Genomic DNA, 26,028 nt, shown 5'->3' on the forward strand with positions numbered 1-26,028 from the left:
CAGTCCCCCGGCCTCCGTAATCTTGAGAGAGACCCCACCCCTCAGTTCTCTCTGGGCCCTATCCGAGACCCCCTTTTCCTTCCCGTCCCGCTCACATCCGCTCTCCAGGCTCTGTCAGCCCCCCAGAAGCAGCTCCCTCCCTCCTCCCCTCTCCGGGGTTCCCCCTCCCCCATCCCTCCGCCACCGCCCCCTCCCCCTCCCACATCCCCTTCCCTCCCCCTCCCTCTCCCCCGTCCCCCAGCCCCCCCCACCATGAGGATGATGGCCGCCGGCGCGGTGCACGGCCTCTTCACGGCCTCCGCGGCCCCGCAGCCGCCGCCGCCCCCGCCGCCGCCGCCGCCGCCGCAACCCCAGCCTCCCCAGCAGCCGTCGCCGCCGCCACAGCAGCCGCCGCCGCCGCCGCCGCAGCCGCCGCAGCAGCAGCAGCCGCCGCCCCAGGCCCCCCCCATGGAGCCCGAGGCCCCGGATTCCCGCAAAAGGCCCCTCGAAACGCCCCCCGAGGTGGTCTGCACCAAGCGCAGCAACACGGGAGGTGAGAAAGGGCTGCGGCTCCGGGTGGGGGAGCGGGCAGGGGGCCGCGCCTTTCTCCAGCCTCCTCCCCCCCAAATGGCAGGTGCAAGGGCTCTGGGGAGGGGAAGGGCGCCCCTCCCTAGACTGGGGAACGGAGAGGGGAGTTGGGGAGGGAACAGGACCCCTTCCCCCTCTCGCCGCGGCCCTGGGCTGGGAGCTTTGTCTGCGTTGAGAGGACTTGGGGGGGAGGGGGTGGTAAGTGTCCTTGGGGGCGCGCAAAGGATGGGGGGCGTGGGTGCCTCCGATCGGGTGTCTCTGTGTCCTTGAGGGGTGTGTGATGTGACCCTTTCGGGGCAGGGGTGTTCCCGGGCTGGCGTGTCCTGGCGGGGGGAGGGGAAGAAGCTGAGGAGGCCTGTGGACCCGGAGCTTCCCAGCCTCCCTCCCTGGGGATGTCCTGAGCAAGGGTTGTCCCGGAGGGAGGCATGTGTGGGCTATGGGCGGGATTTTGCGTGGGGACAAGCTAGGTGGGTGTGTTGGGTGACATGGAGGAAAGGGTGGGTGTGTAAAGCTCAGTGAGAGAATGTGTGGCTGGGACAGGTGTGTGTGTGTGTTCGTGTGTGCGTGTGAGCCCTGTAAGGCCTGGATATGTGACATTAGGGATCACGGATATGACAGGAAGGAGGGTGTGTGTGTGTGTGTAAGAGATGAGAGGGTGAGAGGGGCTGGGCTCCGTGTTTGAGACCCCCATAGGGGTATATGTGACAAGTGCGTGCATGTCACTCCAGAGGGGACTGTGGCAGAGTGTGACACATGAGTGAGAGGGTGTGTGTGACATGCAAGGAGGTGTGTGTGGGCTGCCGAATGGGCCGGCTCTGGGTGTGAGCCATGAGAGGCTGTGTGGATCAGAGGATGGCAGTTCAGTGTGTGTGACACAGGCGTGTCCCGGGTGGGGTGGGACCAGGAGAAGCTGGTGTGGGTATATGACAAGAAAAGAGTGTGGGCGTGACTCCAGAGAGGCTGTGGCTGGGTGTGACACACGGAGGTGTGCAATGGTGACATCAGAGGGGGTGTGTGCAACAAGGGAAGGTGGGTGTATGACAGGGGAGAGACTGGGGCTCTGTGGTGAAATTCATGAGGGTGTGTAACAAGGAAAGGGAAGGATGGGGACCCATGTGACAGGGTGCAGGAACGTGTGCATGTGACACCCAGGGGGTGGGAAAAGGGAAGGTGTATGTGTGACACCCAAGTGTGTGTATATGTTTAACAAGGGTCTGTGTGTGAAATGGTTGGTGTGGGGATGATTCTGTGTGTGTGTGACAAGGGAGTGTGTGTGTGTGTGTGTGTGTGTGTGTGTGTGTGATGGCTGCATGTTTGACAACACAGAAGGGGTGTGTGTGTAAGACAAGAGGGACCCTCACTGTGTGTGTGTGAAGAGGTATGTGTACCAGAGAATAAAAGCCAAGCTGGGAACTCTAGGTGTATGTCTACCCGTGAGGTAGGGTTTGTCAGGGGACTCAGAGCCCAGCCCATTAGCTCCCTGGAAGGAGGGAGACCCCAGAACAGACAAGCCCTTCCCAGCGGTCACCTTGGCCAAAATCTCCGCTTCCTCTGGCCTTTTCCTCCGGATGGGAAAGGGATGGCCTCGGGCATTGTAGTGGGTGGGGTGGGGACCTCCCACCTCCTCTCCTTGGATGAACAGGAGCCATCTCTTCCTCCCGTCCCAGCCCCCTGCCGCCCCTGGCCAGGTGCGATAGGAAATGGGGAACCCCTGGCTGCCTGTGAGGGTGTCCAGCAGAAATTGGAGGAAAGGGAAGTTGGGGGAGGGGTGGGAGGGAGTTTCCTGTCCTTCTTCCTGCTCCCCCACCCCCAGCACACACATGAATGTGTCCCTGCCACATCCTTGCCTCCTTCCTGCCTCACTGCCATTCCCAGCCCTAGGAAGGGTCGGGTACCCAGGCGGTCCCTGAACCCAGCCTGGAGGTCCAGCCCCACCCCTGCTGGGGGGAAGGGGAGGAGGTCTCATCCTTCTCTTAAAGAGGCTGAGATGCTCAAAATCTGAGCACTCAGAGCACAGCAGCACCACCTAACTGTGATGCTGCCAGGACGGTCAGGTCCAAGTGTTTGACACCTACTACGAGTCAGGCTCTGAGATACGGGTTAATTTCCCAGTACAGCCCTGGGGGAGATGATTTGAGCTGCTTTTGCAGATGAGGAAAACTGAGGCTTAGCGAAATGAAGCCACTAGCCCGAACTCACACAGCTCATAGTGGGGAAGCTGGGATCTCTCCAGCCCTGGGCTGCCTGGCTCCAGAGCTCATGTGCTCAGCCACTGTGCATCCTGCCTCCTTCAGCTGTGGGGAAACTAGGGTGAGCCCTTAGGGACCCTCTCCTCCAGACTCTTCCCAGGGGAAACTGAGGCCCAGAGATGCGAAAGGACAGTCCTCCATTTGCAGAAACCCTCAGGGCCAGGGCTGGGCAACTGTCCAGGACTTTCATCTCAAAATTGACGGCTCCTTCCAATAATATTTTCATGTCTGTGGGACACTGGGTCAACCTCACGCCTTTTCTGAGCTTCAGCGTCACCATCTGCCAAATGGGGAAATAACAATAGTTACAGATGACAGCAGCTACCAGTATTCTTGCTTACTGCCTTACATGCAATATTTCATTTAATTCTCCCAACATTCTATGATGTGATACTAATAATAATAAATAAATAATAATAATAAATTATAACAATGGCTGCCAGATATGGTGCCACAGTGCACCAAAAGTATTAGGGAAAACACTGGGCACGGACCAATCATTTAATAATCCTTACAATCTGATTATGTTACCCATCTTACAGGTGACACACTGAGGCACAGAGAGGTTAATTAACTTGCCCAAGGTCAGTCAGCTAATAAGAGGCAGAGCCAGGATTTGAACTCAGGAGGCTGGCTCCATTGCATGGGTAGACTCTATAGTGAACCCCATTTTCAGGCAAGCAAACCAAGGCTCAGAGGAGTAAGGGACTTTCTAGGGTGTCGCAGCAAGTCGTGCCAGCCTGGGCAGATTGGCTCCTACCCATGGTGCCAGCCTAGGGGCTGATAGAGGAGATGGTGGCTGTTAAAACTGGCTTCTGGGCACTGTAACTGGCAGGCAGACACCGTTGGGAAGGAGACGAGGTGCTAAGGACAGGAGGGCTTGAATGAAGAGGTTGGATGGAAGCTCCAGTTGGGAACTCAGTGGAGAAACAAATAATCCCAGTCTGGTGGCACGGTAACAGAGTGTCTCCCTTGAGTACGGATGATACCTCTTTTTCTTTCTTTGGCCACGCCGTGTGGCTTGCGGGATCTTAGTTCCCTGACCAGTGAAAGCGCTCAGACCTAACCACTGGACCGCCAGGGAATTCCTGCAGATGATAACTCTTAAGGTGCTACTAGAATGGCCCCCATACTCCTGACTGTATTCCCACCTCTGTCAGCCCCATATACACAGAAACAGCAACTCCCCACCGCACACACACACCTCACACCCCAAATGTAGCTTACAGCAGCCAGGCCTTGCTCCCAAGATCCTTGATCGTTAACACAAAGTCAGTATCACCAAGGTTAAGAGCCCTAGAATGAGAGCTTCCAGGGTTCCTCTCATCACTGTCATGTGCTTGGTGTGGGACCCTCGGGTGAGTTCTTTCACTGCTCTGAGCCTCAGTGTTCTCATCTGGAAAATGGGTACTGTAAGATGCACCTCCACCTCTCCAGGCTGTTGTGTGGGTTCAGTGAGATTGTATGTGAAGCACACGGCATCAGGCCTGGCAGATAGTAAGCACTCAATAGACAACAGCTATTATTATTACTATTATTATCATCATCATTATTATTGCTACTGAGAATGTCACATTCCTGATTTACCATCCAGTGGTGATTCGCCCCAAGGAAATCATACCCCATCCACCTCTCTCTCACTTGGAGACAATGGCACAACTCAAAGACAGTTGTATTACATTTCTCACATGGACAGGCAACACCGTCATTCACAGAAAGGTGTCACCCAGCCAACATCCCATCCCTCCTCAGGGGTCCCACTCCCAACCACACCCCTGCCATCTTGTCTTCCGCCCGCGACATCCTCACGCACATCCCACCCCAGCCTCCTCATACCTCCACAGGACACACCGATGCTTCCACCCCCGACCCCCAGACAAGAGCAGGAACCATGAGTACAACACCCCAACTTTGGTTCCCCCTGAAATATACTGTCACCAAAACAACACCTCTGCCGCATCCAATTCTGCCCCGTCTCCCAGATCCGAGCCACCTTTCGGGATCAACTCTCTGTATAAAGTGCCACTCTTCCCATAGCACCCCAAATCTTCTGGGTAGGTTAACATTATTTGTGGAGGTGGGGGAATACTGGTTACTTTTTGGAAACTTTTATAAGCATTCCTGAGGAGGGTGGGCACAAAAGGGAAGGGGGGACCAGAGACTCAGGATGACTAGAAAGTGGAAAGGCAGCTTGATCCCGAGGTGGAAATATGGAAATCACAGCAGAGGGGAACCCGGAGCGCTGAAGTTGGCATCTTCATTTGCTGTCCTGTGTAGAGGGAGCTGCCTGAACCCCAAAGGAAAAGTGAAGGGAAGGGTGGGTGGGTGGAAAGTTCTGGCATCTAGATTTTGCTTTGGTAGAAGGAAGTACTTTTTCACAGGCAGAGCCTTGGTTTCTCAAACAGGGTGGGATGTGTGAGGTCTGGGGACTCTGGGTTTAGCTGAGGTGAGGTCACGTGTCTGCCCTGTGCTACAAGGCAGGCTGGCAGATAAAGGCCTGGCTTCTTCCTGGGGGAGGTGGGCTTCCCACGGTGGGAGATGCAAAAGATTCTGAAGAAAACCAGAGCAGACTGTGGGCTACTATGGGGACTCCTGGGACTTAGAATCCTGACCTTCTACAGGCGAGAGGAGGACTCTGGCCTCTGAGGAGGGGCCTCCAAACTTCTACTAGTCTGATATAAGGACTGCCAAGCGCCCACCAGGTGGTTTAAGGGGGTCCACGGACAGACTTTTTTGGGGGATCATTTTTAGTTTATATCAGTGTGCTTTGGGAGAAAAAAATATAACCAGCCCTTCAAACTCGGACTATTAGCAATGATTTTTTAAATGTCCTCTTTAAATAGATGCATTTACATTTTAAGAGGGAGTGGACTTAAAGGGCATGGACTGTCTGTCTTGTTCCCTGCTATGTCCCCAGGATCTAAAACAAGGCCTGGCACGTAGCAGATGCTCAGGAAGGATTTGTTGGAACGAGGGAGGGAAGAGGGAGAGAAGAAGCAAGGAAATAATAGTACAGAGGGATACAACAAGGGCCAAATTCGGGAAGAGAGTTACAGAGATGCTGGGAGGGTGAGTGGAAGCAGAGCCTCGTTTCTATCAGTGAGAAGACATTCCTCCTCCAAAAAGCAGGGAGAAGCCTGGGGAAAGGTGATGAAGGAAGTGGGGTCTCCCCTCCTTCTATTTCCTAACAAAACCCCAAACCTTGGAGGCTCATTTCCTCATTTACCAGTAAGTCTCTCTGACATAGAGCACTTACTGTGTACCAGACACTGTGATAAGAATTTTACCTGTGTTCGTGAAATAGGTAATATTAGTAACGATGATGATGATATCTGACATTTCTCAAGTGGTCTGTGTGCCTGAGACCCTCCTAAGTACTTTACAGTTTAGCATTTCATTAATGATAATAACTCCAGGAACTAGCGCTCTCCAGTCCCCATTTTACAGATGAGAAAACAGAGGCCCAAAGAGGTGAGGAGACTCGCCCAAGGCCACGCAACCCATCAGTGACAAAAGTTGCACCCAGTCTAGGGCTGTTTCTGCCATTTCATTCGGAGATTCTCAGACAAAACCTGAGGAAACGTGAAGGAGGGGAGTGGGGGGCGTCCCCAGTTTTCTTCAGAGCAGACGATTACCTTCCATCTTCAAGAGGGAAGCTGGGGAAGTGGTTCTGGCTGGAGAAAAGATGGGGAATGAAATCAAAGAAGGAAAGAGGATGGAGTTCTAGTGAGAACACCTTCCCATCTTTCTGAACTTTCCAAAGGTGGAGAACTAGCCCCCCAACTCTGTCAGGTTGAGGGGCAGGGCTGGCAAGGGACCACCTCTGTGAGGCCAAGGAAGGAAGTAATTTGGGGGGGTCGGGTGTCAGGATGATTGATGGAAGGGCACCCTGGGGGGCTAATTACCTAATAGGCTTAGTGGTCTGATTAGGCAAGTTTAAGAGGATTGCCTTGGGCTAAAGGAAACCCCTTACTTCTGGATCCCTCCCCATGCCTGCAAAGCCACATCCTGCCCTCATACCTCCATCTTCACACATCAGGGAACCCAGAACTTTCAATCTTAAGGGACCAGGTGGAGATGGGCATGACTCCCAGTCCCCAGTCCTGCCCCCACTTTTATTTTAAATTTAAAAATTTTTGGCCTCACGGTGCGGCACGCGGGATCTTAGTTCCCCCACCAGGGATCAAACCTGCGGCCCCTGCAGTGGAAGTGCAGAGTCTTAGCCACTGGACCGCCAGGGAAGTCCCACCCTGCCCCCACTTTCAACAGAGCAGTTTCTCTTTTATCTGCTCTAGATGTTGGAGTTTCACGGGAGACATTGAAAATAGGTTTCCTTTGCTTAAAAGAAAAAGTTGAAAAACCAGTGGGGGATGATGGCCTAAGACCTTAAGCTTTGGAAGCAAAATGGCCTGGCTCATCCCTTCCTTTTCCCAGTGTTTATTGCATACCTACCAAGCGCTGGGCGCTGCATGAGTCCATGGACACAAGGGCGAGCTTCAGTGATGTGGCCCACACTGGATGACTGTGGTACATCGTTCCGAAGGCATGAGACAGAGGGATCCTTCCCCTCCTCAGGGTTCCAGTCCAAGAAGGGACATTTGAGGGGGGACCTGAAGGACAAGAGGGATTCACTGAGGGAGGGGAGTTCCAGGCAAAGAGAATGTGCAAAGGCCCTGAGGTGGGAGGGAGGAGGGAAGTTTGAGGAACAAAAAGGAAAATGTGTCTAGTGCACCTGGAGGAAGATGAGGGTTTGCAGCTGGAAATGTGGACGGGGGCCAAATCACAAAGTAACTTAGACTCCGAAAGTTCCCGAATGTCTACCCTGGGGGCGACAGTTTGGTTAGAAGGTGGGAAAGGTTAGGCACTTGCCTTGAGACTGCTTTAACAAAGGGCTTTACACGTGACCAAGAAAACTGGTCCATAACAAAGAATGACCAAAGCCCCATAAAGGGTCCCTGGTGCTACTTCACCGCCTCTAGGTCTTTGAGTCTGTCCTGGAGCACATTGGTCTTTAGCCACCAGCAGGGGAAAGTGTTAAGCATGGGTGGGCGAAAAATGAATCAGAGTTGCATTTGAATCTCAGCCCAGCAACTGTCTTGGTGCCCTTGGGCCGGTACCTTCACTGCTCTGTGCCTCAGTTTCTCCTTATGTAAAAATGGAGCTCATTCTACCCACCTCAGTGGACGGTTGTGAGGAATGGATGAGATCAAGCTGGCAAAGCACTCAGCAGAGCACTGGCTCAGTAGTGAGTGTTAGAACCTCTCCGGAGTCCAGCCCTCCTCTCCCCTCCCCCTTCGCTGCTTCCACCAGTCAGACCACCGTCACTTCCTGCCTGGACCATTGCAGTTGCCTCATGCTCTTCCACCCATGCATGTCACAGTCTGCTCACCTCATGAGTATCAGAGGGATCTTCTTAAAATCTAAGACAGATCACATCCCTCCTCTGCTCAGAGCCTTCCCGTAGCTCTCATCTCACTTGGAATAAAAACCACCTTGGTCCACAAGCCTGAACACTCCACCACTACCTCCAACCCTCTCAGCCCTCATTTCTTCTAACTCTCCTCCTCTCTCACTCAGCCCCAGCAACACTGGCCACCTCTCTCCCACTCAAACAACGCAGGCATAATCCCATCCCAGGGCCTTTGCACTTGCTCTTCCTCCACATAGCCCCATAGTTCTGTTTCCTCCTCGACTGTCTGGAAAGAGTGTATCATAATGGTTCAGAGCATGGACTCTGGAGCCAGGTGGGGTTCAGATCTCAGCCCTGCCACCTACTAGCTATGTGAACGGGAGCAATTTCTTCACCTTTGTTTACTTATCTGGAGAATGGGTTTTTTTTTTAAGTACCTCCCTCAGCCTCAGTGTGAAAATGAAAAAAAACTCGTATTTGTAAATTACTTGGAACAGAGTCTAGCGCATATTGGGTGCTCTAGAAATGTTTGATGAACAAAGAATGCCACATTCTTGGGGAAGGCTTTCCTGGCCATCGGATCTGACAGTGCAGCACCTACACTCCCCTTCCTCTTTCCTGCCTCTTTCTGTTTTCTTCGTACTTACCACCATCCGACAACGTAACACATACTGTCTGTCTCCCCCCTCTAGAAGAGTGTAGCTGTGTGAGCTCTTGGCTGAATCACCAAAACTCTTTTGGCCTTATTTGCCTTATTTGCGAAATCAGGAAGCTTTGTCTGTTTTCTTCATGGCTGTTTCACTAGAACGGTGCCAAGCACGTAGCAGGTGCTCAGGAATTATTTGCGGAATGAATGAATAAATGAGCGAATGAAGATCATGGCGTGTTTCATTTTCCTACTGCTATTCTCTTGGTCATTGCTTCTCTGTGTTACTGTGATCCCAGTGGTTTCCTAGCCCAGCCCATGCCAGTGCCTCCCTGGAGGTACCGTCCAAAGGTGAAGAGCCTTCTCCCCTGACTCCCGTCCCCTCTGTGTGCCCCTGCAGAGGAAGGCGAATACTTCCTGAAGGTGCTGATCCCCAGCTACGCGGCGGGCTCCATCATTGGCAAGGGCGGGCAGACCATCGTGCAGCTGCAGAAGGAGACGGGAGCTACCATCAAGCTCTCCAAGTCCAAAGACTTCTATCCGGGTGAGCCCCAGCCCAGCCCTCTTCCTCCGGCCTCCCATCCCTCCCACCTGGGCCCTCTAGGAGGGGGAAGGGCTGCCCTAGGGGCAGTGAGAGTGGTAGGGGGCCTCCCCTCCCCCTCAGGGGACAGAGCTGCCCTCGGCCCCAGGGGCCAGGCCTGAGCAGATGGGGGTGGGGGCAGGGCAAGACAATGGGGCTGCTGCATATTCATGAGCTCATTTGCATGATGTGCTGGCAGATGTGCCCCTTCCCACACACCTGCCCCTTTGGGTCAGTTGGAGGAGCTGGTTGCGGGGGCCAAGGAGGCAGGTGTTAGGGTGCCCCTCAGGGCTTGGGGGGCCAGCCATGCATGTTACATAGACTCTTTCCCTTTGGATTTCTCTGTCACCCCATCTTGCCCCAATCTGAGTCGCTCTGGTTTTCCATCTGTGTCATTCTTTATGTGTCTCTCATTCTGTTTCTGACTTTCCCATCTCTTGTTCCCTTAGGCTCCATTCCCATCGGCTTCTCTCTGTCTCCTCCTGCTCTGCTTTCTGCTCTGTCTCTCTGGTTCCGTTTGGACATCCCCCATCTCTGTTCTCTTAGCCTCCCAGTCAGTCTGTCTGTCTTGGCTTTTTCCTCTTCCTCCCCTCCTCTTCCCTTCCCTTTCTGTCTTCCCATCTCTCTCCCCATATTTTCCTTTTCCTCCACTTCTCTTATTCTCACATTTTTCTCTGTCTTCCTCTCCCAACTCTCTCTGTTCAGTCACCCATTCAAGCAGTAGTTGGTAGCGCCCCTCAATGGGGTCATTCTTTGCGGGCATTGCCCCTCATTTCTTTCTGCCCCTGCTTGCCCATCTCTCCCTTTATGTTTCTCTTTTTCTCCTAAGTCTCAGCTCCCTCGTGTTTTTTTTCTTCCCCTCTCTCCAAAATCAGCCCCTTTTCTGCCTCTCCTCCAGCTCTATCTCCCTTCCTTCAATCATAAATTTTTCCAGGCCCCTCCACTCTCTATAATCTCCCTCAATATCTCTCACCCCTTCATATATCCCTCCCAAGACCTATGCCTGAGTTTTGACATCTAGGAATCCAGGGAAGGCCCCCTGAACTGCATCTCTGGTCCAGCACCGGTTCTAGTTCATCCTTAATCCCCTTGGATTTTTTAGGTCAAACACCAGAGCTGGAGCCGAGGGTCAGGACAAATTCATATTCTCTCTCTCTCTCTCTCTCTCTCTCTCTGTGTTTCTTTCTCTCTCTCTCTCTCTCCTCCCTCCACCCCCCTGCCTCCCATCTAACTAAGCAGCTTTGGCAAGAGGTTTAGAGAACAGTCCAGGGAACCTGGCACAACCCCCTTTTCTCTTCCTCCCTGGCCCAGTTTTCCCCCTCACTCCCCTAGCCCACAAGATACGGATGAGACCTCTGCTTGGGACTTTCATCCAAGGACACTTGGTTCCTTGCCCCTGGATCACATTCTGTGACATAACACATGTCATTCCCTCTCAACTCAGTGACACATCCCACTGGCCAGGCAGCCTAGAACCCCAGAGGATGGGACAGTCATTGCCTCTCTCCTGGGCCGAACACTGTTCAAACAAGCAACGTGAGCCAGCATCTCTCCCCAGCCCCTGGATGTGCAGCCAGCCCCGCTCCCCATCCCCAAGTTGGAACTTCCAGATCATACAGCATATACTAGCTCCTGGCTCAGAGATGCAGGACACAGCTCCCTACATCCTGGTCCTGTCCCTAGGACTTCCCAGGACCCACAGGAACGTAAGAAATGGAGATGCTGCTGCTCAAGCATGTGTTCCTCTGCTCCTGGCTGATACCTTTCATTCATTCATTCAACATATATTCTCTGAGCATCTTCTCTATGCCAGCACCATACCGGACCGAGATGGGGACACAAGCAGTGACTGAGGCACCCCAGCCTAGCCCTCCCGGATCTCACATCCCAGTGGGGGAGATAAACCGAACACCATTGATGACCTAGAGTGGTCAGAGCTGGGACAGGGAAACCCAGAGGATGGAGGGAGCCCAGACAGGGCACCCGACCCAGCCTGAGGAGATCAGGAAGGGCTTCCTGGAGGAGGAGGCCAGAATAATAAGAGTGAGCTAGGTAAGCAGCAGTGAAGGGTGCTCCAGGGAGATGAAATAGCATGTTCAAAGGCTGGGGGTGGGGGTTAGTTTGTTCAGTGTGGCTGGTGAAAGGTAAAAAGGTAAAAACTGATAATAGAGAAATTAAAAGGGTCCTCTGGGCCTAGTTGGTTCTGTCTCTCTCTCTCTCTCTCTCTCTCTCTCTCTCTCACACACACACACACACATACACACACACACACACACACACACACTGATGTGTCTACTCCATGAAACAAAAACCTACCTGGCCTTTGCCCAAAGGGAGGGGTAGAACACACAAAGGGTGTCCCCTCCTTGATACAGAAACCCCAAGCCCCAGATTCAATCCTTCCCGGTCATACATGGAGAAACTTAGACCCAGAAGAGGCAGGTACCTGCCCAAAGCCACACAGTCTTCTGTGTAGCTCACCAGACATTCTAGTGATTCTAAAACTCCTCCTGATTTTGAGGAGCCGCCTGAAGCCCTGGACCCTAGCCCCAGAAGAAAAACGGACACATACACTTCTTAAATTTTTTTATTGATTTATAACATCTCTGCAGCCAAGTGCAAAATCTTAAGTGACTGCTTAATAAATTCATACATATTCTTTTTTACCATCAAAAATACAAAAGCAGAATTGCAATCATTGTATGCCCCTCCCCACCACACACACACACACACACACTCCACCCACCCCACATATAGCACAGGATGGCTCAATGGTTAGAAGCCCAGACTCGGAAGCCAGACACCTGGGTTCAAAACCCTGATCTTTCACTGCTCGCTGAGTGAACTTGGACACATCCCAGACCTCTGTGCCTTAGTGTCCTTAGCAGTAAGTGAAGAATAATAATATTGCCCGCCTCATGTATTAAAGTGAACAAGTACATATGAAGTGCTTAGAGTGATGCCTGGTGATCGGTGTTATGTAAGCACCAGCTGTTACTATTAGATATTCGTTCAGGGTTAAACTGAGTCCCCCAAAGCCCCTGTGGACCCTGGTTAAGAACTACAAGTCTGTGAGATCACAGACTCCCTGAGCTGGAAGGAAGCCTCCCAGAGATGGAGAGCTGGGCCACTTCAGTCAGGCTCTCCCTGGGGCCACCCCACCCCCTAGTTCCCACCCTGACCCACACCCTTTCCTATTTACACCCAGACGGAGGCAGCCTGCACGCTGACTCACGCTTGGCTCAGACCAAGCCATTGTTCTGGGGTGGAGGGGAGTACGAGTGAGGAACAGCGGCCCAAAGGAGATGGGGGATGTCAACTACCCCGGTGACCCAAGACAGTGACACTCAGACACATGGCGAGACTCGCTTGCCGGGCTGAGAGATGGCAAGCAAGGGGTCAGGGTGGTAACACTAGCATGCCACACTGGAATACCCACAGGACACCAGACACTCACCCCCAAGTGTCCCAGACACACAGGCACACGGAGCCTGACGCACACTCAGGACCTTTTACAGACCCAGGGAGTTTACTGGTCCTGCAGAGAGATTCTCACCCAGGAAGAGACACACACACACACCCCACACACCTAATACGTCCAAATCAGCCAGGCGCTCACAGCTTCACCCCGGCCAGGCTTGGCGGAGTCGTCTTTGTCTGGCTGTAATTCAGACACTCAGACACACACACAAATACATCAGTCCTCCAAACAGTCTTACATACTGACCCCTGGGTCCGCCTGTTGGTCTCTTTCTCTTCCTCATGTTCACACACATCAGTCACAGAGTCTTGCCTGTTTCCTATACACGCACCCTTACACATATATGTGCATTCCACATACCACTCATCCAAGTAGTCTTTTGAACACCTAGGGGTGTCTGGATATCTCTTTCCCTTACACACACACACACACAGAGTCATACAATCTCCAAGTGCTATACATTCATCGTACAGCCTCAATGCCACTTCCTGGGATTCTTTGTTTCTTACTCTCAAACCCTTGGGCACACCCAGCTCAAGTCTCACAAATAGTGTACATAACCTTGAACGTCACAGCGACACCCAAAGTCTTTCCCCCCACACAAGAGTACACACAAACGTCTTTACTGGAATCACTATGTCACAGTCTTTTTATATCTCTGTCTCTCCTGCTCTTTCTTTTACACACGCACACGCACACACACACACACGTAAAGATAATTGAGCCAGTCCTGCCCAAGTATACACATGCACACACACACCACTCACCCAAACAGCCTCACAGATGTACTCACACTGGTCAGTCAGTGTTACCCAGAGTCTCTCCCATACACATATATCCCAGCATCACCCAGAATTAGTGTCTCTTCTCCCTGCTGCCCGCCCCCAATACACATAGTAAGGATGCCCAGGTCAGAACCACAGCCAATATCTGGAGAATCGCCAGCAAAGGCACCCACCTCACCCTGCTTTCTCCATCCCCCTGTCTCCACTCTTCCATGAGTTGCCTTTGCCCCACTCTGCTCTCCCCTCTCCACAGCCTTGCCCTCCCCCACCCCTCAGCCCTCCATCTGGTGGGTCCAGGCAGGCACTCAGGCCTCTCTGCTGTCTCCCCCATCCCCCAGCCCTTCCCCATCCTCTCCAAAAGCCCAGAGGCCGTTGCTGCAGGCTTTCAGGGGTTGCCATGGCAACGGGGCCTCATCCCTAGTCCCCCTGGGGGTGGGCTGAGGACCCAGCCAGCCACACCGATAAGGGGGTTCCAGTTACTGTGGCAACCGTTGCAGGCCTGAGCTCTCGGCTTCTAGAAGGTGGGGAGGGGGGAGTGAGTGAATGGTTGCCAAAGCAACCGAGAGAGCCGGCAAGGACTGGGAAGAGGCAGCTGAGCCCCGTCTCCCTTGCCCAGGGCTGCTGTGGGCATAGCAAAGTACTTAAGCATCATTCTTCCATCCTCTGGGGTTGTTTTAAGGGAGGGAGAGGAAGTGCAGATAATAAAACAGGGATTCCTCTCATTCTCCCAGCTACCCATCATGGTCTGGGAGCCCATGCCAGCTTGCCCAGGCTTATCAAGTGACCTGGGGCCAGTGAGGTCCACTCTCTGGACTTCAGTCTTCTCCGTCCATTAAATGGGGCCTGTCTCTCAGGAATGCTTCCCTTCCTGTCTGATGAGTGTGCCCTCTCTCTCCTTTGCTCAACAGGAACCACAGAGCGAGTATGCCTGGTACAGGGTACAGCAGAGGCCTTGAATGCTGTGCACAGCTTTATTGCCGAGAAGGTCCGAGAAATCCCGCAAGCGATGACCAAGCCCGAGGTGGTCAATATCCTTCAACCCCAAACCACAATGAATCCTGACAGAGCCAAGCAGGTTAGCAGGGGCAGAGGCTGAGTCTCTGTAAAGCTGGTGGGGCTTGAGAGAAAACGCTTCTTCCACGTCACTGGATTGCGATGGGGGTTCAACGGGATAATGGCTATAAAACATTTACCAGTCAGATACGTGGTAGTGGTTAGTATTATTGTTAGAGAGTCAGCCTAACGACTCCACTTAGAGTGGAGTGGACTCCACTCTAGAGTGGAGTGGACTCTTAGAGTGATTTGATTCAGAGAGAGAGTGAAGGTCTGGGAGAATCTGACCCAGACCCCCTTACTTATTCCTCCTTCTTAGGATTCTCCAGATCCTCTTCTCTCTTCCACATCTTCCCATTGTCTCTCAAAACCACCTGCTTCCCACTTCCTGTTCTCACCGGAAGTAACTTCAGCGACACCCCCATCCATAGGCAGAAAATTATAGAAGCAGCCTCCGATACTCCCTCTCTCCATTAATGACTGAATAGGAGTAGCCAGCATTTTGGAGAGAAGGTGTTCCATTGGGCGGGGGCGGGTCCCTCTCCTACACAGCCCTCTCAAGGAGGGATGGAAGGAGAAGGAAGGGCAGAGCCTCTCTGTTGCCTCAGTTACCTGGAAGCCGTGGTGTAGAGGAGTGGCAAGGAGCTGACCGATCGCTTCCTGGGTCTCTCCGGTTGCCAAGACCACCATGCACACTGGGCAGGTGGGCTTGCTGCAAAGCCCCTGGCAGCACGGTCCTGACTGCATAGAGGGCCAAGGAGGAAGAGAGCACGGGGTTGGCTGCAGTAAACTCCCCGTTTTCTCTCCCCTTCTCCGCTCCCGTATACATGTGCACACGATGACCCGGGCAGGCGGACAGGCCACTTGTGAGGGTTCCTTAAAGTCTGCCTAAAAGCAAAGACAAGAGAGAGGGCCTCGGTAAAAGGAAGCTGGAATTCCCGGGAATTCTTTTTGCCCTGAGGTGGGGGAGACCACGGATCTAAGTTTCTCTGAGCTCGTGGGGAAACAGTGGGCAGAAAGCTCTGGAAGAAGGCTTCGGAGCGGAGCGTTCCCAGCAAAGACTGCGGGCTTGGGGCTTGGAGCGCGGCTGCTGTCCTTGGTGCTGAAGCATCTCTGCTCCTCGCGCCCTGCCAGGCCTCTCCCAAATCCCTTTCCACCAGCAGGCCACAGCTTACCCACAGTTTACAGGGAGGCGAGGATACTGCCTCTTCCCTCCACCTTGGTCGTGGCCACTAGGGGCTCAGGGTTCATCAAGAGTTTGTACATGTTGCAGGGAAAATGGGGTCAGCACCATCTGTGCCTGAGCCTCCCTCTCCACCACCTAAGCCACGGGAAGTCTGAAATAGCGGAGTCGAAAGGTTACAGAACCAGGACTTCTACCTCTGCCTTATTACTCCGGGGCTCCAAAGAATGAGAGAGATAATGGCTGAAGGCTCAGGCTCTGGAATCAGATGTTGAGTTGAATTTTCCTCTGATGCTTCTTACCTGTGTGACCTTGAGCAGGTGACTTGATTTCTCCATGTAAAATGAGATTTATTATGGTACCCACTTAAGGGTGGTGGCTAGTGTTCATTAACATTTGAAAAGCACTTATCATGCATGCCTAGTGCATAGAAAGTTCTCAAAACATGGTTGCCGTTGTTGTTATTGTGGGATTTTTGAGTCAGGAGGCAGGTCTATTCCCTTTCTGCCTTGGACTTGCTGTGTTGCTCTGTGTCTTTTTCCCTTCTGTATGCCTCAGTTTCCCTTTCTTTACAGTGGGGAAGCTGGGCCGAGCCAGGGATTATAAATGGAAATGCCTCCAGGATTCGGAAAGGGAACATAAGGGATTGAGGACCTTGGACTCAACATAGAGATATCATGCCATCCCTAAAGGGGAGCAGCTGCTATTCACTTTCACTTGATTCTCGCCATTTGGGAATGGGGACAGAGTATTACATCTTCCCCATTTTTCCAGAGAAGTCAAAAATATTTTAAATCAACTGATTTTTCAAGGTTGGCTCAGTTTTGAAAACGCTGTGTGGCTGTGGGCCGGCTATGGGCTGAGCGTCACCAGTTTGCCACCTCTGGGCTAGAGCGGCGATTCTCAGCCCTGGCTGGTATCTGAGTCATCTGGGTAGCTTAAAACACAGATTCCTGAGTCGTGGCCTGGAGCCGCTGAATCAGAGTTTCTGGGGAGAAGGCGTGGGGATCTGAACATGGACTCTGGCCTGGGATCAGATCCTGGCTCTACTGGTCACTATCTGTGTGACCTTAGGCAAGTTACTTAACCTCTCTGTGCCTCCGTTTTCCAATCTATAAAGTGTGATAATAACAGTACCTACCTTGTAGGGTTGTTGCTAAAATTCAGTTAGTTACTATATGGAAGTATTCTAAAAAGTGCCTGGCACGTGGTAAGCACCGTTAGCGGCCGCTGCTGTTATTGTTGTTGTTATTATTATTATTTTTAAATCTTCAGACTTGCAGACCTCTGAGGCAGATGGTCTCTGAGGTCTTTCTGGCTCTAAGACACCTACAATTCTATGGCTCTGTGATTCCAAGATTCTAGACCTGTATTATTCTAACAGCCTACTGTTCTAACATCCAAGATGCCATAGAACTGCACGTGCAGATCTAAGATGCTGTGGTCTTGCGATCTGGGCCTATCAGGAAGGCAGCTACTGTTTTCTGAGGGCTTCCCATGTGCCAGGCATTTTAGTCACTGAATATTCTCAATAATTGTACAGAGTAGCTGTGGTTATGTCAATGTCAGAGATGAGGTAACGGAAGCACAGAGAGGTGAAGGCATTTGCTTCCACCGTTTCTTGGCGAACACAGTTCCTTGGATGAAAAGGTTCCATCCTTCCCCCATTGCTCTGAAATGCTGTATCACATACTAGATACCTCTTTACCCTTAGGCCTGGTTTCGTACCTTTTTCTGTTCTATCCCCTTGACTTGTCAGACTTCTTTTTTTCCAATGATTTCTTTAAAATAACAGCTGTATTGAGATATAATTCACATACTGTAAAGTTCACCATTTTAAAGTGTGTAATTCAGCGGTTTCAGTATATTCACAAGGTTGTGCATTGATCACCACTATGTAATTCTAAAACATTTTTACCACCCCAAAAAAATCCCCATAGCCATTAACAGTCATTTTCCATTCCCCCAGGTGCCTCTGCCCCAGCCCCTTCCCACCATTAATCTACCTTTAGTGTCTAAGGATTTCCCTATTCTGAATAGTTTATATAGATTGAATGATATTTCTGTGGCATTTTGAGTCTGGCTTCTTTCCCTTAGCATAATGTCTTCAAGATTCATCCATACTGGGAATTCCCTGGCGGTCCAATGGTTAGGACTCCACACTTTCACTGCCGAGGGCACGGGCTCAGTTCCTGGTCAGGGAACTTAGATCCCCACAAGCTGCATGACGTGGCCAAAAAAAAAATTAAAAAAAAGATTCATCCGTACTGTAGCATAAAACAAAACTTCATTCCTTTTCATGGCCAGATAATATTTCACTGTATGGATATACCACATTTTGTCTATTCATCAATTGATAGAAATTTGGGGTGTTTCTACTTTGTAGCTATTATGAATAATGCTGCTAATGAACATATGTGTGGATGTATGTTTTCAGTTCTCTTGGATATACACCTAGGATGGAATTTGTAGGTCATATGATAAATCTACGTTTAACTTTTTGAAGAACCGCCAGACTGTTTTCCAAAGTGGCAGTACCACAGATGTGGGATTTAAATCCAGGTCCGCCCATGGGGATAACAATGACAACAACCATTTCATGTGTACCTACTGTGGGCACATATTAATTGCCTGCTCTCGTGGCATCCGGCGCTTGGCACATAGTAGGTGCTCAGCAAATGTTGCTTGTTTGAATGAATGGGTGATGACATGCCCATGGGGACCAAGCAGAAACATGACTGAGGGGAGGTAGTCTGGTGTAACCTGGCAGAGGTAGGCACTCTGTGTCATCTGGAGGGCAGCCATACTCAGTTCTGGCTAATTGTGGCCATGCTTGAATTTCAAGCTCATCATTTCATGCATGATCTCTATTAGACCTCACAGTAATCCTATGGAAGAGGTATGAATGTCCCCATTTTATGGAAGAGAATACTGAGTTTCCAAAAGATTAGGTCCCTTGCCCAGAATCAGTGGTAGAGCCAGGATCTGAACCTGAGCAGGTGCCTCCAGAGTCCAGGGCAGCTTTTCAGGGATTTGTGTGCAACGGGCTGCAGACTGGTGGTCTGGCTGCTGCACAGTGGTTCTTCGACGTTTTGAAGTGGTTACCAACATTTAAAAACTAGGCCGCTCCACGTTTTACAAGTCAGAATTGCCAGTTAATCTGTAAAACTCGTATCAGGCTGAATTTGAATATCACACACACACAGAGACCACCACCACCACCAGGTGAGATGCACCTGGCTGCCTACACCCAGTCCCATTCCTGCTTGGTCCTTTGGGCATTTCATCATCCATTCTTTCATCCAGCCATTCATTCACCCACTCTGGGCTGAGTATGTGCCAGGCATTCCTCTAGGCACTGACAACCCAGCAGTAAACAATACAGACACAAATCTCTACCCTTGTGGATCTTAAATTCTTTCTGGAGAATCAGAAAATAAGTAAATAAATAAAATGTATAGGATGTCAGGGAGTGAAAAGTATTATGAAGAAAAGACAGAGAAAAAGGAAAGGAAGTATTGGGGCCTTTTTTTCTCTTACCTTTTTTTTTTTTTTTTTTTTGCGGTACGCGGGCCTCTCACTGTTGCGGCCTCTCCCGTTGAGGAGCACAGGCTCCGGACGCGCAGGCTCAGCGGCCATGGCTCACGGGCCCAGCCGCTCCACGGCATGTGGTATCTTCCCGGACCGGGGCACTAACCCGTGTCCCCTGCATCGGCAGGCGGACTCTCAACCACTGCGCCACCAGGGAGGCCCCCTCTCTTAACTTTTTATTTGGAAAATGTTTAAAGAACGTTACAGTGAACTCCCTATACACTGCACTTAGATTCACCAATTGTTAACACATGTTTTATCTCTACACACACACACACACACACACACACACATTGGTTTTCTGTTTGTTTTTTTGTTGATCTATTTGAAAATAAGTTGTAGATCTCATGACTCTTCACCTCTAAATACTTCAGTGTATATCTCCCAAGAACAAGGACAGTGTCCTATGTTATTATATTACTGTTATCACACCTATAAAAATTAACACTGAATTCATAATATTATTTAATAAAAAGTCCATATTCAGATTACCCCAAAATATCTTTTATATCTATAAAGTATTTTTATTAAAGATTCAGTTAATGTTCATGCGTTGCATTTGGTTGTTATACCTCCTTAATCTCTTTTAATCTAGCATAGCCTAGGATGTAGTTTTGAAGGTAGAGCCAACAGAATTGCTGATTGGATGCTGAGTGTAAAGGAAAGAGAGGACTTCTAAGGGTCGGGACTGAGTAGTGGAAGGATGCATTTCCATGTGCTGAAATGAGGAACACCATGGCAGAAACACATTTGAGGAGGAAGATGAGATTTTAAGTTTGAGGTGTCCACTCAACATCATACTAGAGATGTGAGGTTAGCAGTTATGAGTCTGGAGGTATCCATGCTGGAGATGTAAAATAAACATAGACAAGCTTTGATAATCAGGTGGTCAGGGAAGGCCCTTCTGGGGAGGTGCATTTGTGCAATGAATGAAGAGAGGGGCAAGCCGTCTTTTCTGGGGAAAAGCATTCCAGGTGAGGGAACAGCAGGTGCAAAGTCCCTGAGTCTGGACAGAGCTTGGCAAGTTGGAGGAACAGCAGGGAGTCTGGTGTGTCTGCAGTGGAGTCAGCAAGAGGGAGGGAAGAGTGAAGTCAGAGAGATCAACAGGGAACAGAGCATGTCAGAGCAGTGGTTCTCAGCCCTGTTTGCCTGTTTGAAGGGAGCCAATGTCCCCTTTCTCCTACAAATATTTTCCTATGCCCACTTTACTCTCTGAAATTATATATATAATATGTCTATTTGTATAAATAAAAAACATATCTGGGGCTTCCCTCGTGGCACAGTAGTTAAGAATCCGCCTGCCAATGCAGGGGACACGGGTTTGATCCCTGGTCCGGGAAGATCCCACATGCCGCGGAGCAACTAAGCCCGTGTGCCACAAGTACTGAGCCTACGCTCTAGAGCTCGTGAGCCACAACTACTGAAGCCCGTGTGCCACAACTACTGAAGCCCACGCGCCTAGAGCCTGTGCTCCACAACAAGAGAAGCCACCAAATTGAGAAGCCCGTGCATCGCAAGGAAGAGTAGAGAAAGCCCGCGCACAGCAACGAAGACCCAACGCAGACATAAATAAATAAATAAATGAATGAATGAAAATAAATTTATTTTTTAAAAAATCTATAAGATTTTTAGGGCTTCCCTGGTGGCGCGGTGGTTGGGAGTCCGCCTGCCGATGCAGGGGACACGGGTTCGTTCCCCGGTCTGGGGAGCGGCTGGGCCCGTGAGCCATGGCCGATGAGCCTGCGCGTCCGGAGCCTGTGCTCCGCAGCGGGAGAGGCCACAGGAGTGAGAAGCCCACGTACCGCAAAAAAAAAAAAAAAAAACTATAAGATTTTTAAAAATTTATTTACATTTATTTATTTATTTTTGGCTGCGTTGGGTCTTCGTTGCTGTGCGGGCTTTCTCTAGTTGCAGCGAGCGGGGGCTTCTCATTGGGGAGCACGGGCTCTAGGTGCGTGGGCTTCAGTAGTTGTGGCACGCGGGCTCAGTAGTTGTGGCACGCAGGCTCAGTAGTTGTGGCTCGCGGGCTCTAGAGCTCAGGCTCAGTAGTTGTGGCGCACGGGCTTAGTTGCTCCGTGGCATGTGGGATCGTCCCGGACCAGGGTTCGAACCTGTTGTCCCCTGCATTGGCAGGTGGATTCTTAACCACTGCGCCACCAGGGAAGCCCTATAAGATTTTTAACAATTTTATTGAGATATAATTCACATAAATACATGTGACCCATTTAAAGTGTGCAGTTCAACGGCTTTATTATATTCAGAGTCCGGCATCCATCGCCGCAATCAATTTCAGAACATTTCATTTCCTCAAAAGGAAACCTTGATCCCCTTAGCTATCACCCCTCAATCCTCCCAGCTCTCCCCACCCCAGCCCTAAGCCACCACTAATCTACTTTGTCTCTATAGATTTGCCTATTCTGAACATTCATGGAAATGGAATTATACAGTATGTGGTCTGTTGTGCCTCACTTCGTTCATGCAGCATAATATTTTCTAGGCTCATCCATGTAGCATGCATCAGTCCTTCATTTCATTTAAATTGGTTGCCAAATAATACTCCATTGTACGGATGTACATTTTCTATATCCCATAAGACTTTCAAATAAAGGAGAGATGAAAGGAAGGTTATTTGTTATAAAATAAGGTGAATTTTAATATGTAAATACTCAGCCAGGGCCACAGTAGAAATAAATAATGAAACAGTCAGCTGCTCACACCTAACGTGGCCTGAGTGAGACAGAGCGTAGTATTGGAGACTTAAATGATACAGGCATTACTCCGATGTCATGGTTTTCTTTTTTTTAATTGAAGTATAGTTGATTTACAGTGTTGTGTTAATTTCTGCCGTACAGCAAAGTGATTCAGTTATACATATATATACATTCCCTTTTATATTCTTTTCCATTATGGTTTATGACAGGATATTGAATATAGTTTCCTGTGCTATACAGGAGGACCTTTTTGTTTATCCATTCTATATATAATAGCTTGCATGATGTCATGGTTTTCGAAAATGATGAACGACTCTTGGTAAAGTTCAGAACAAAATAAAGTACAATCTTCCCTTGATTTGCCAATAGTTACATCCCTGGAAATTTCAGTAGATCTTAAAACCTGCAAAAGAAAAAACTACTTGGTACTTACATGTATCATGGGACTCAGTTCTGGCTGCAAGATTTATAAACAGACTTCTCACCAACATGAATGTCCAGGGGGACATTCAAAAGTCGTACAGGACCTGAGACTGTTCTTCATTGTGAGGAACGGACTCACATTACCGGGTGCAAACATCCCTGACCCTGCCCACTGCATGCCCGCATCTGTCCCCAGTTATTGCAGACAACCAAAGCCACTCCCACAATTTTCCTAACACCCCCAGGGTCTGGCTTGGGGGTGGAAAGGAGAGGCAGTGATGAAAGCTTCAGAGGGTAGAATCCACAGGTCTGAGGGGACGTGAGAAGGATTGAGAAGGAGGAATTTGTGTGTAAAAATGCTCTTGGAGATGTGAAAAGAGACGTTTGGTTTTGAAATATCCCTACTGGACTCAGGATTGATACGGGGGCTTCCCTGGTGGCGCAGTGGTTAAGAATCCGCCTGCCAATGCAGGGGACATGGGTTCGAGCCCTGGTCCGGGAAGATCCCACATGCCACGGAACAGCTAAGCCCGTGAGCCACAACTACTGAGCCTGCACTCTACAGTCTGCATGCCACAACTACTGCGCCCATGTGCCACAACTACTGAAGCCCGCGCACCTAGAGCCCATGCTCCACAACAAGAGAAGTCACGGCAATGAGAAGCCCACGCACCGCAACGAAGAGTAGCCCCCGCTCGCCGCAACTAAAAGAAAGCCCGCGCACAGCGACGAGGACCCAAAGCAGCCAAAAATAAAAAATAAATAAATTTATTAAAAAATGATCCGATTTGTAGCTGCAAAGGATGGGCTGCTCTACAACTGAGAAGGGGGACCCTCATATGTAAGTGACCAATTTTCTCCATCTTCTCTGATGTAAGCTTTTTTTATCATCATTTTGCAGATAAGACAACTATATTAGATTGCTAGAGCTGTCATAACACAAAGTACCACGAACTGGGTGGCTTAAACAACAGAAACTCATTGTCTCACAATTCTGGAGGCTAGAAATCTGAACTCAAGGCATCGGCAGTGCTGGTTTCTTCTGAGGCCTCTGTCCTTGGCTTGTAGATAGCCATTGTCTCTCTGCCTTTTTTTTTGCGGGGCAGGGGGCCCGCGCCACACAGCTTGCAAGATCTCAGTTCCCTGGACGAGCGATTGAACCTGGGCCACGGCAGTGAAAGCCTGGAATCCTAACCACTAGGCCACCAGGGAGCTCCCCCTCTCTGTCTTCACGTGGTCCTCCCCCTGTGTGTGTCTGTGTCCTAATCTCCTCTTCTTATAAGGACACCAACCATATTGGATTAGGGTCCACCCTAATGACCTCACTTAACCTTAAATGCCTCTTTAAAGACCCTATCTCCATATACAATCATATTCTGAGGTATTAGGGGTTATGACTTCAACATGTGAATTGGGGTGGGAGGGGACAGCAATTCAGCTCATAACGACAATGAGCTTAAGCGAGGTGACCACGTCATAGGGTGGAAAGCACAATGGAGCAGGAATCCACGAGGCTGGATTTCAGTTCCTTTGCTGTCTGGGTGACCTTGGGGCAAGTCCCTTCACCTCTTAGGCCTCAAGTGGCTCATCTGCAAAGTGAGACTAATGATACCTTTTCTGGGGCTGGGAATCGGAGTACTTAATGATATAGAAGGACATGGGCACCAGTGCAAGATTGGAGAGAGGTACTGGAGGGCTCCCACTGGGTTAGTCTTTCAGCTTCTAGGTGCCGGATGGAAGGGAGGTCCCAGATGGAAGGGAGGTCCCAGGGGTCTCAGGAACAGGGTGGCTGAGAGGCTACTAAGGAGAGATGGAGTACTAGCTCCTTTTTTTTTTACCAATGAATATGGAAATATTTCAATATTTCTAACCAGTAGAATCATACTGGTGCATATCAAGGGGGCGTGCTGGGCCTGATTTTGGACATTTGAGAGCAGGGGTGGGAAATGACTTGAGATGGCCAGTCTTAGACTAACGTTGCCTTTCAGTGTCCGATTACCCCCCTAAAGACCCTCCCTCTGGCTCCCCACGCAGGCCAAGCTGATCGTCCCCAACAGCACGGCGGGCCTGATCATCGGCAAGGGGGGCGCGACAGTGAAAGCCGTGATGGAACAGTCGGGTGCTTGGGTGCAGCTGTCCCAGAAGCCGGAGGGCATCAACCTGCAGGAGCGCGTGGTGACGGTCAGCGGCGAACCGGAGCAGGTGCACAAGGCCGTGAGCGCCATCGTGCAGAAGGTACAGGAAGATCCCCAGAGCAGCAGCTGCCTGAATATCAGCTACGCCAACGTGGCTGGCCCTGTGGCCAACTCCAACCCCACCGGCTCGCCATACGCCAGCCCCGCGGATGTGCTGCCCGCCGCTGCCGCCGCCTCGGCCGCTGCCGCCTCTGGCCTGCTGGGCCCGGCGGGGTTGGCGGGCGTGGGAGCCTTTCCTGCCGCCCTGCCTGCCTTCTCGGGCACCGACCTGCTGGCCATCAGCACGGCGCTTAACACGCTGGCCAGTTACGGCTACAACACCAACTCCCTCGGCCTGGGCCTCAACTCGGCCGCAGCCTCTGGGGTCCTGGCCGCCGTGGCCGCCGGTGCCAACCCTGCCGCCGCCGCCGCCGCCAATCTCCTGGCATCCTACGCCGGGGAAGCAGGGGCCGGGCCAGCGGGCGGAGCTGCTCCACCCCCACCCCCGCCACCTGGAGCCCTGGGGTCCTTCGCCTTGGCCGCGGCCGCCAACGGCTACCTCGGGGCCGGGGCGGGCGGCGGGGCGGGCGGAGGGGGTGGCCCGCTTGTGGCCGCTGCAGCCGCAGCGGGGGCGGCTGGGGGCTTCCTGACGGCGGAGAAGTTGGCGGCTGAGAGCGCCAAGGAGCTGGTGGAGATTGCGGTGCCTGAGAACCTGGTGGGAGCCATCCTGGGCAAGGGGGGCAAGACGTTGGTGGAGTACCAGGAGCTGACAGGCGCCCGCATCCAGATCTCCAAGAAGGGAGAGTTCCTGCCAGGCACGCGGAACCGGCGGGTCACCATCACCGGCAGCCCCGCGGCCACGCAAGCCGCTCAATACCTCATCAGCCAGCGGGTCACCTACGAGCAGGGAGTGAGGGCCTCAAACCCCCAGAAAGTGGGATGAGGCCTGTGGTGTGTGCTCCCACCCGGCTCCCTGTCCCTCCTTTTCCTCCCCTCCCCCTCCTCCTCCCCCCTCCCCCTCCCCTGCCCCCCAACTCCTGACCTCAGCTCGGTAGAGTCCTGCTCCTCTTGGGATGGGGCTGGGGTAGGCCTGACTGCACCCTCCCTTTCTGGTAGTCATAGGCAGGATTGAGTGATGGCTGGGGATGGGGCCCAGAAGCTCCCTCCCCAGCCCT

The 26,028-nt window shown here is 51.4% G+C and overlaps 1 protein-coding gene across 1 annotated transcript; it reads left to right on the forward strand.

Annotated features, from left to right (window-relative positions):
- Positions 1-252: 252 nt before the first annotated feature.
- Positions 253-25,796, forward strand: NOVA2 (NOVA alternative splicing regulator 2; the record flags this gene model as incomplete). Its single annotated transcript, XM_082676138.1, has 4 exons — positions 253-532; positions 9,273-9,416; positions 14,627-14,793; positions 24,714-25,796. The coding sequence occupies 4 exons, from the start codon at positions 253-255 to the stop codon at positions 25,794-25,796; spliced, it is 1,674 nt and encodes a 557-aa protein (XP_082532264.1).
- Between the last annotated feature and the right edge of the window lie 232 nt (positions 25,797-26,028).

This window comes from Grampus griseus (assembly GCF_964374135.1).
Source record: "Grampus griseus genome assembly, chromosome: 19".
Taxonomy (NCBI): domain Eukaryota; kingdom Metazoa; phylum Chordata; class Mammalia; order Artiodactyla; family Delphinidae; genus Grampus; species Grampus griseus.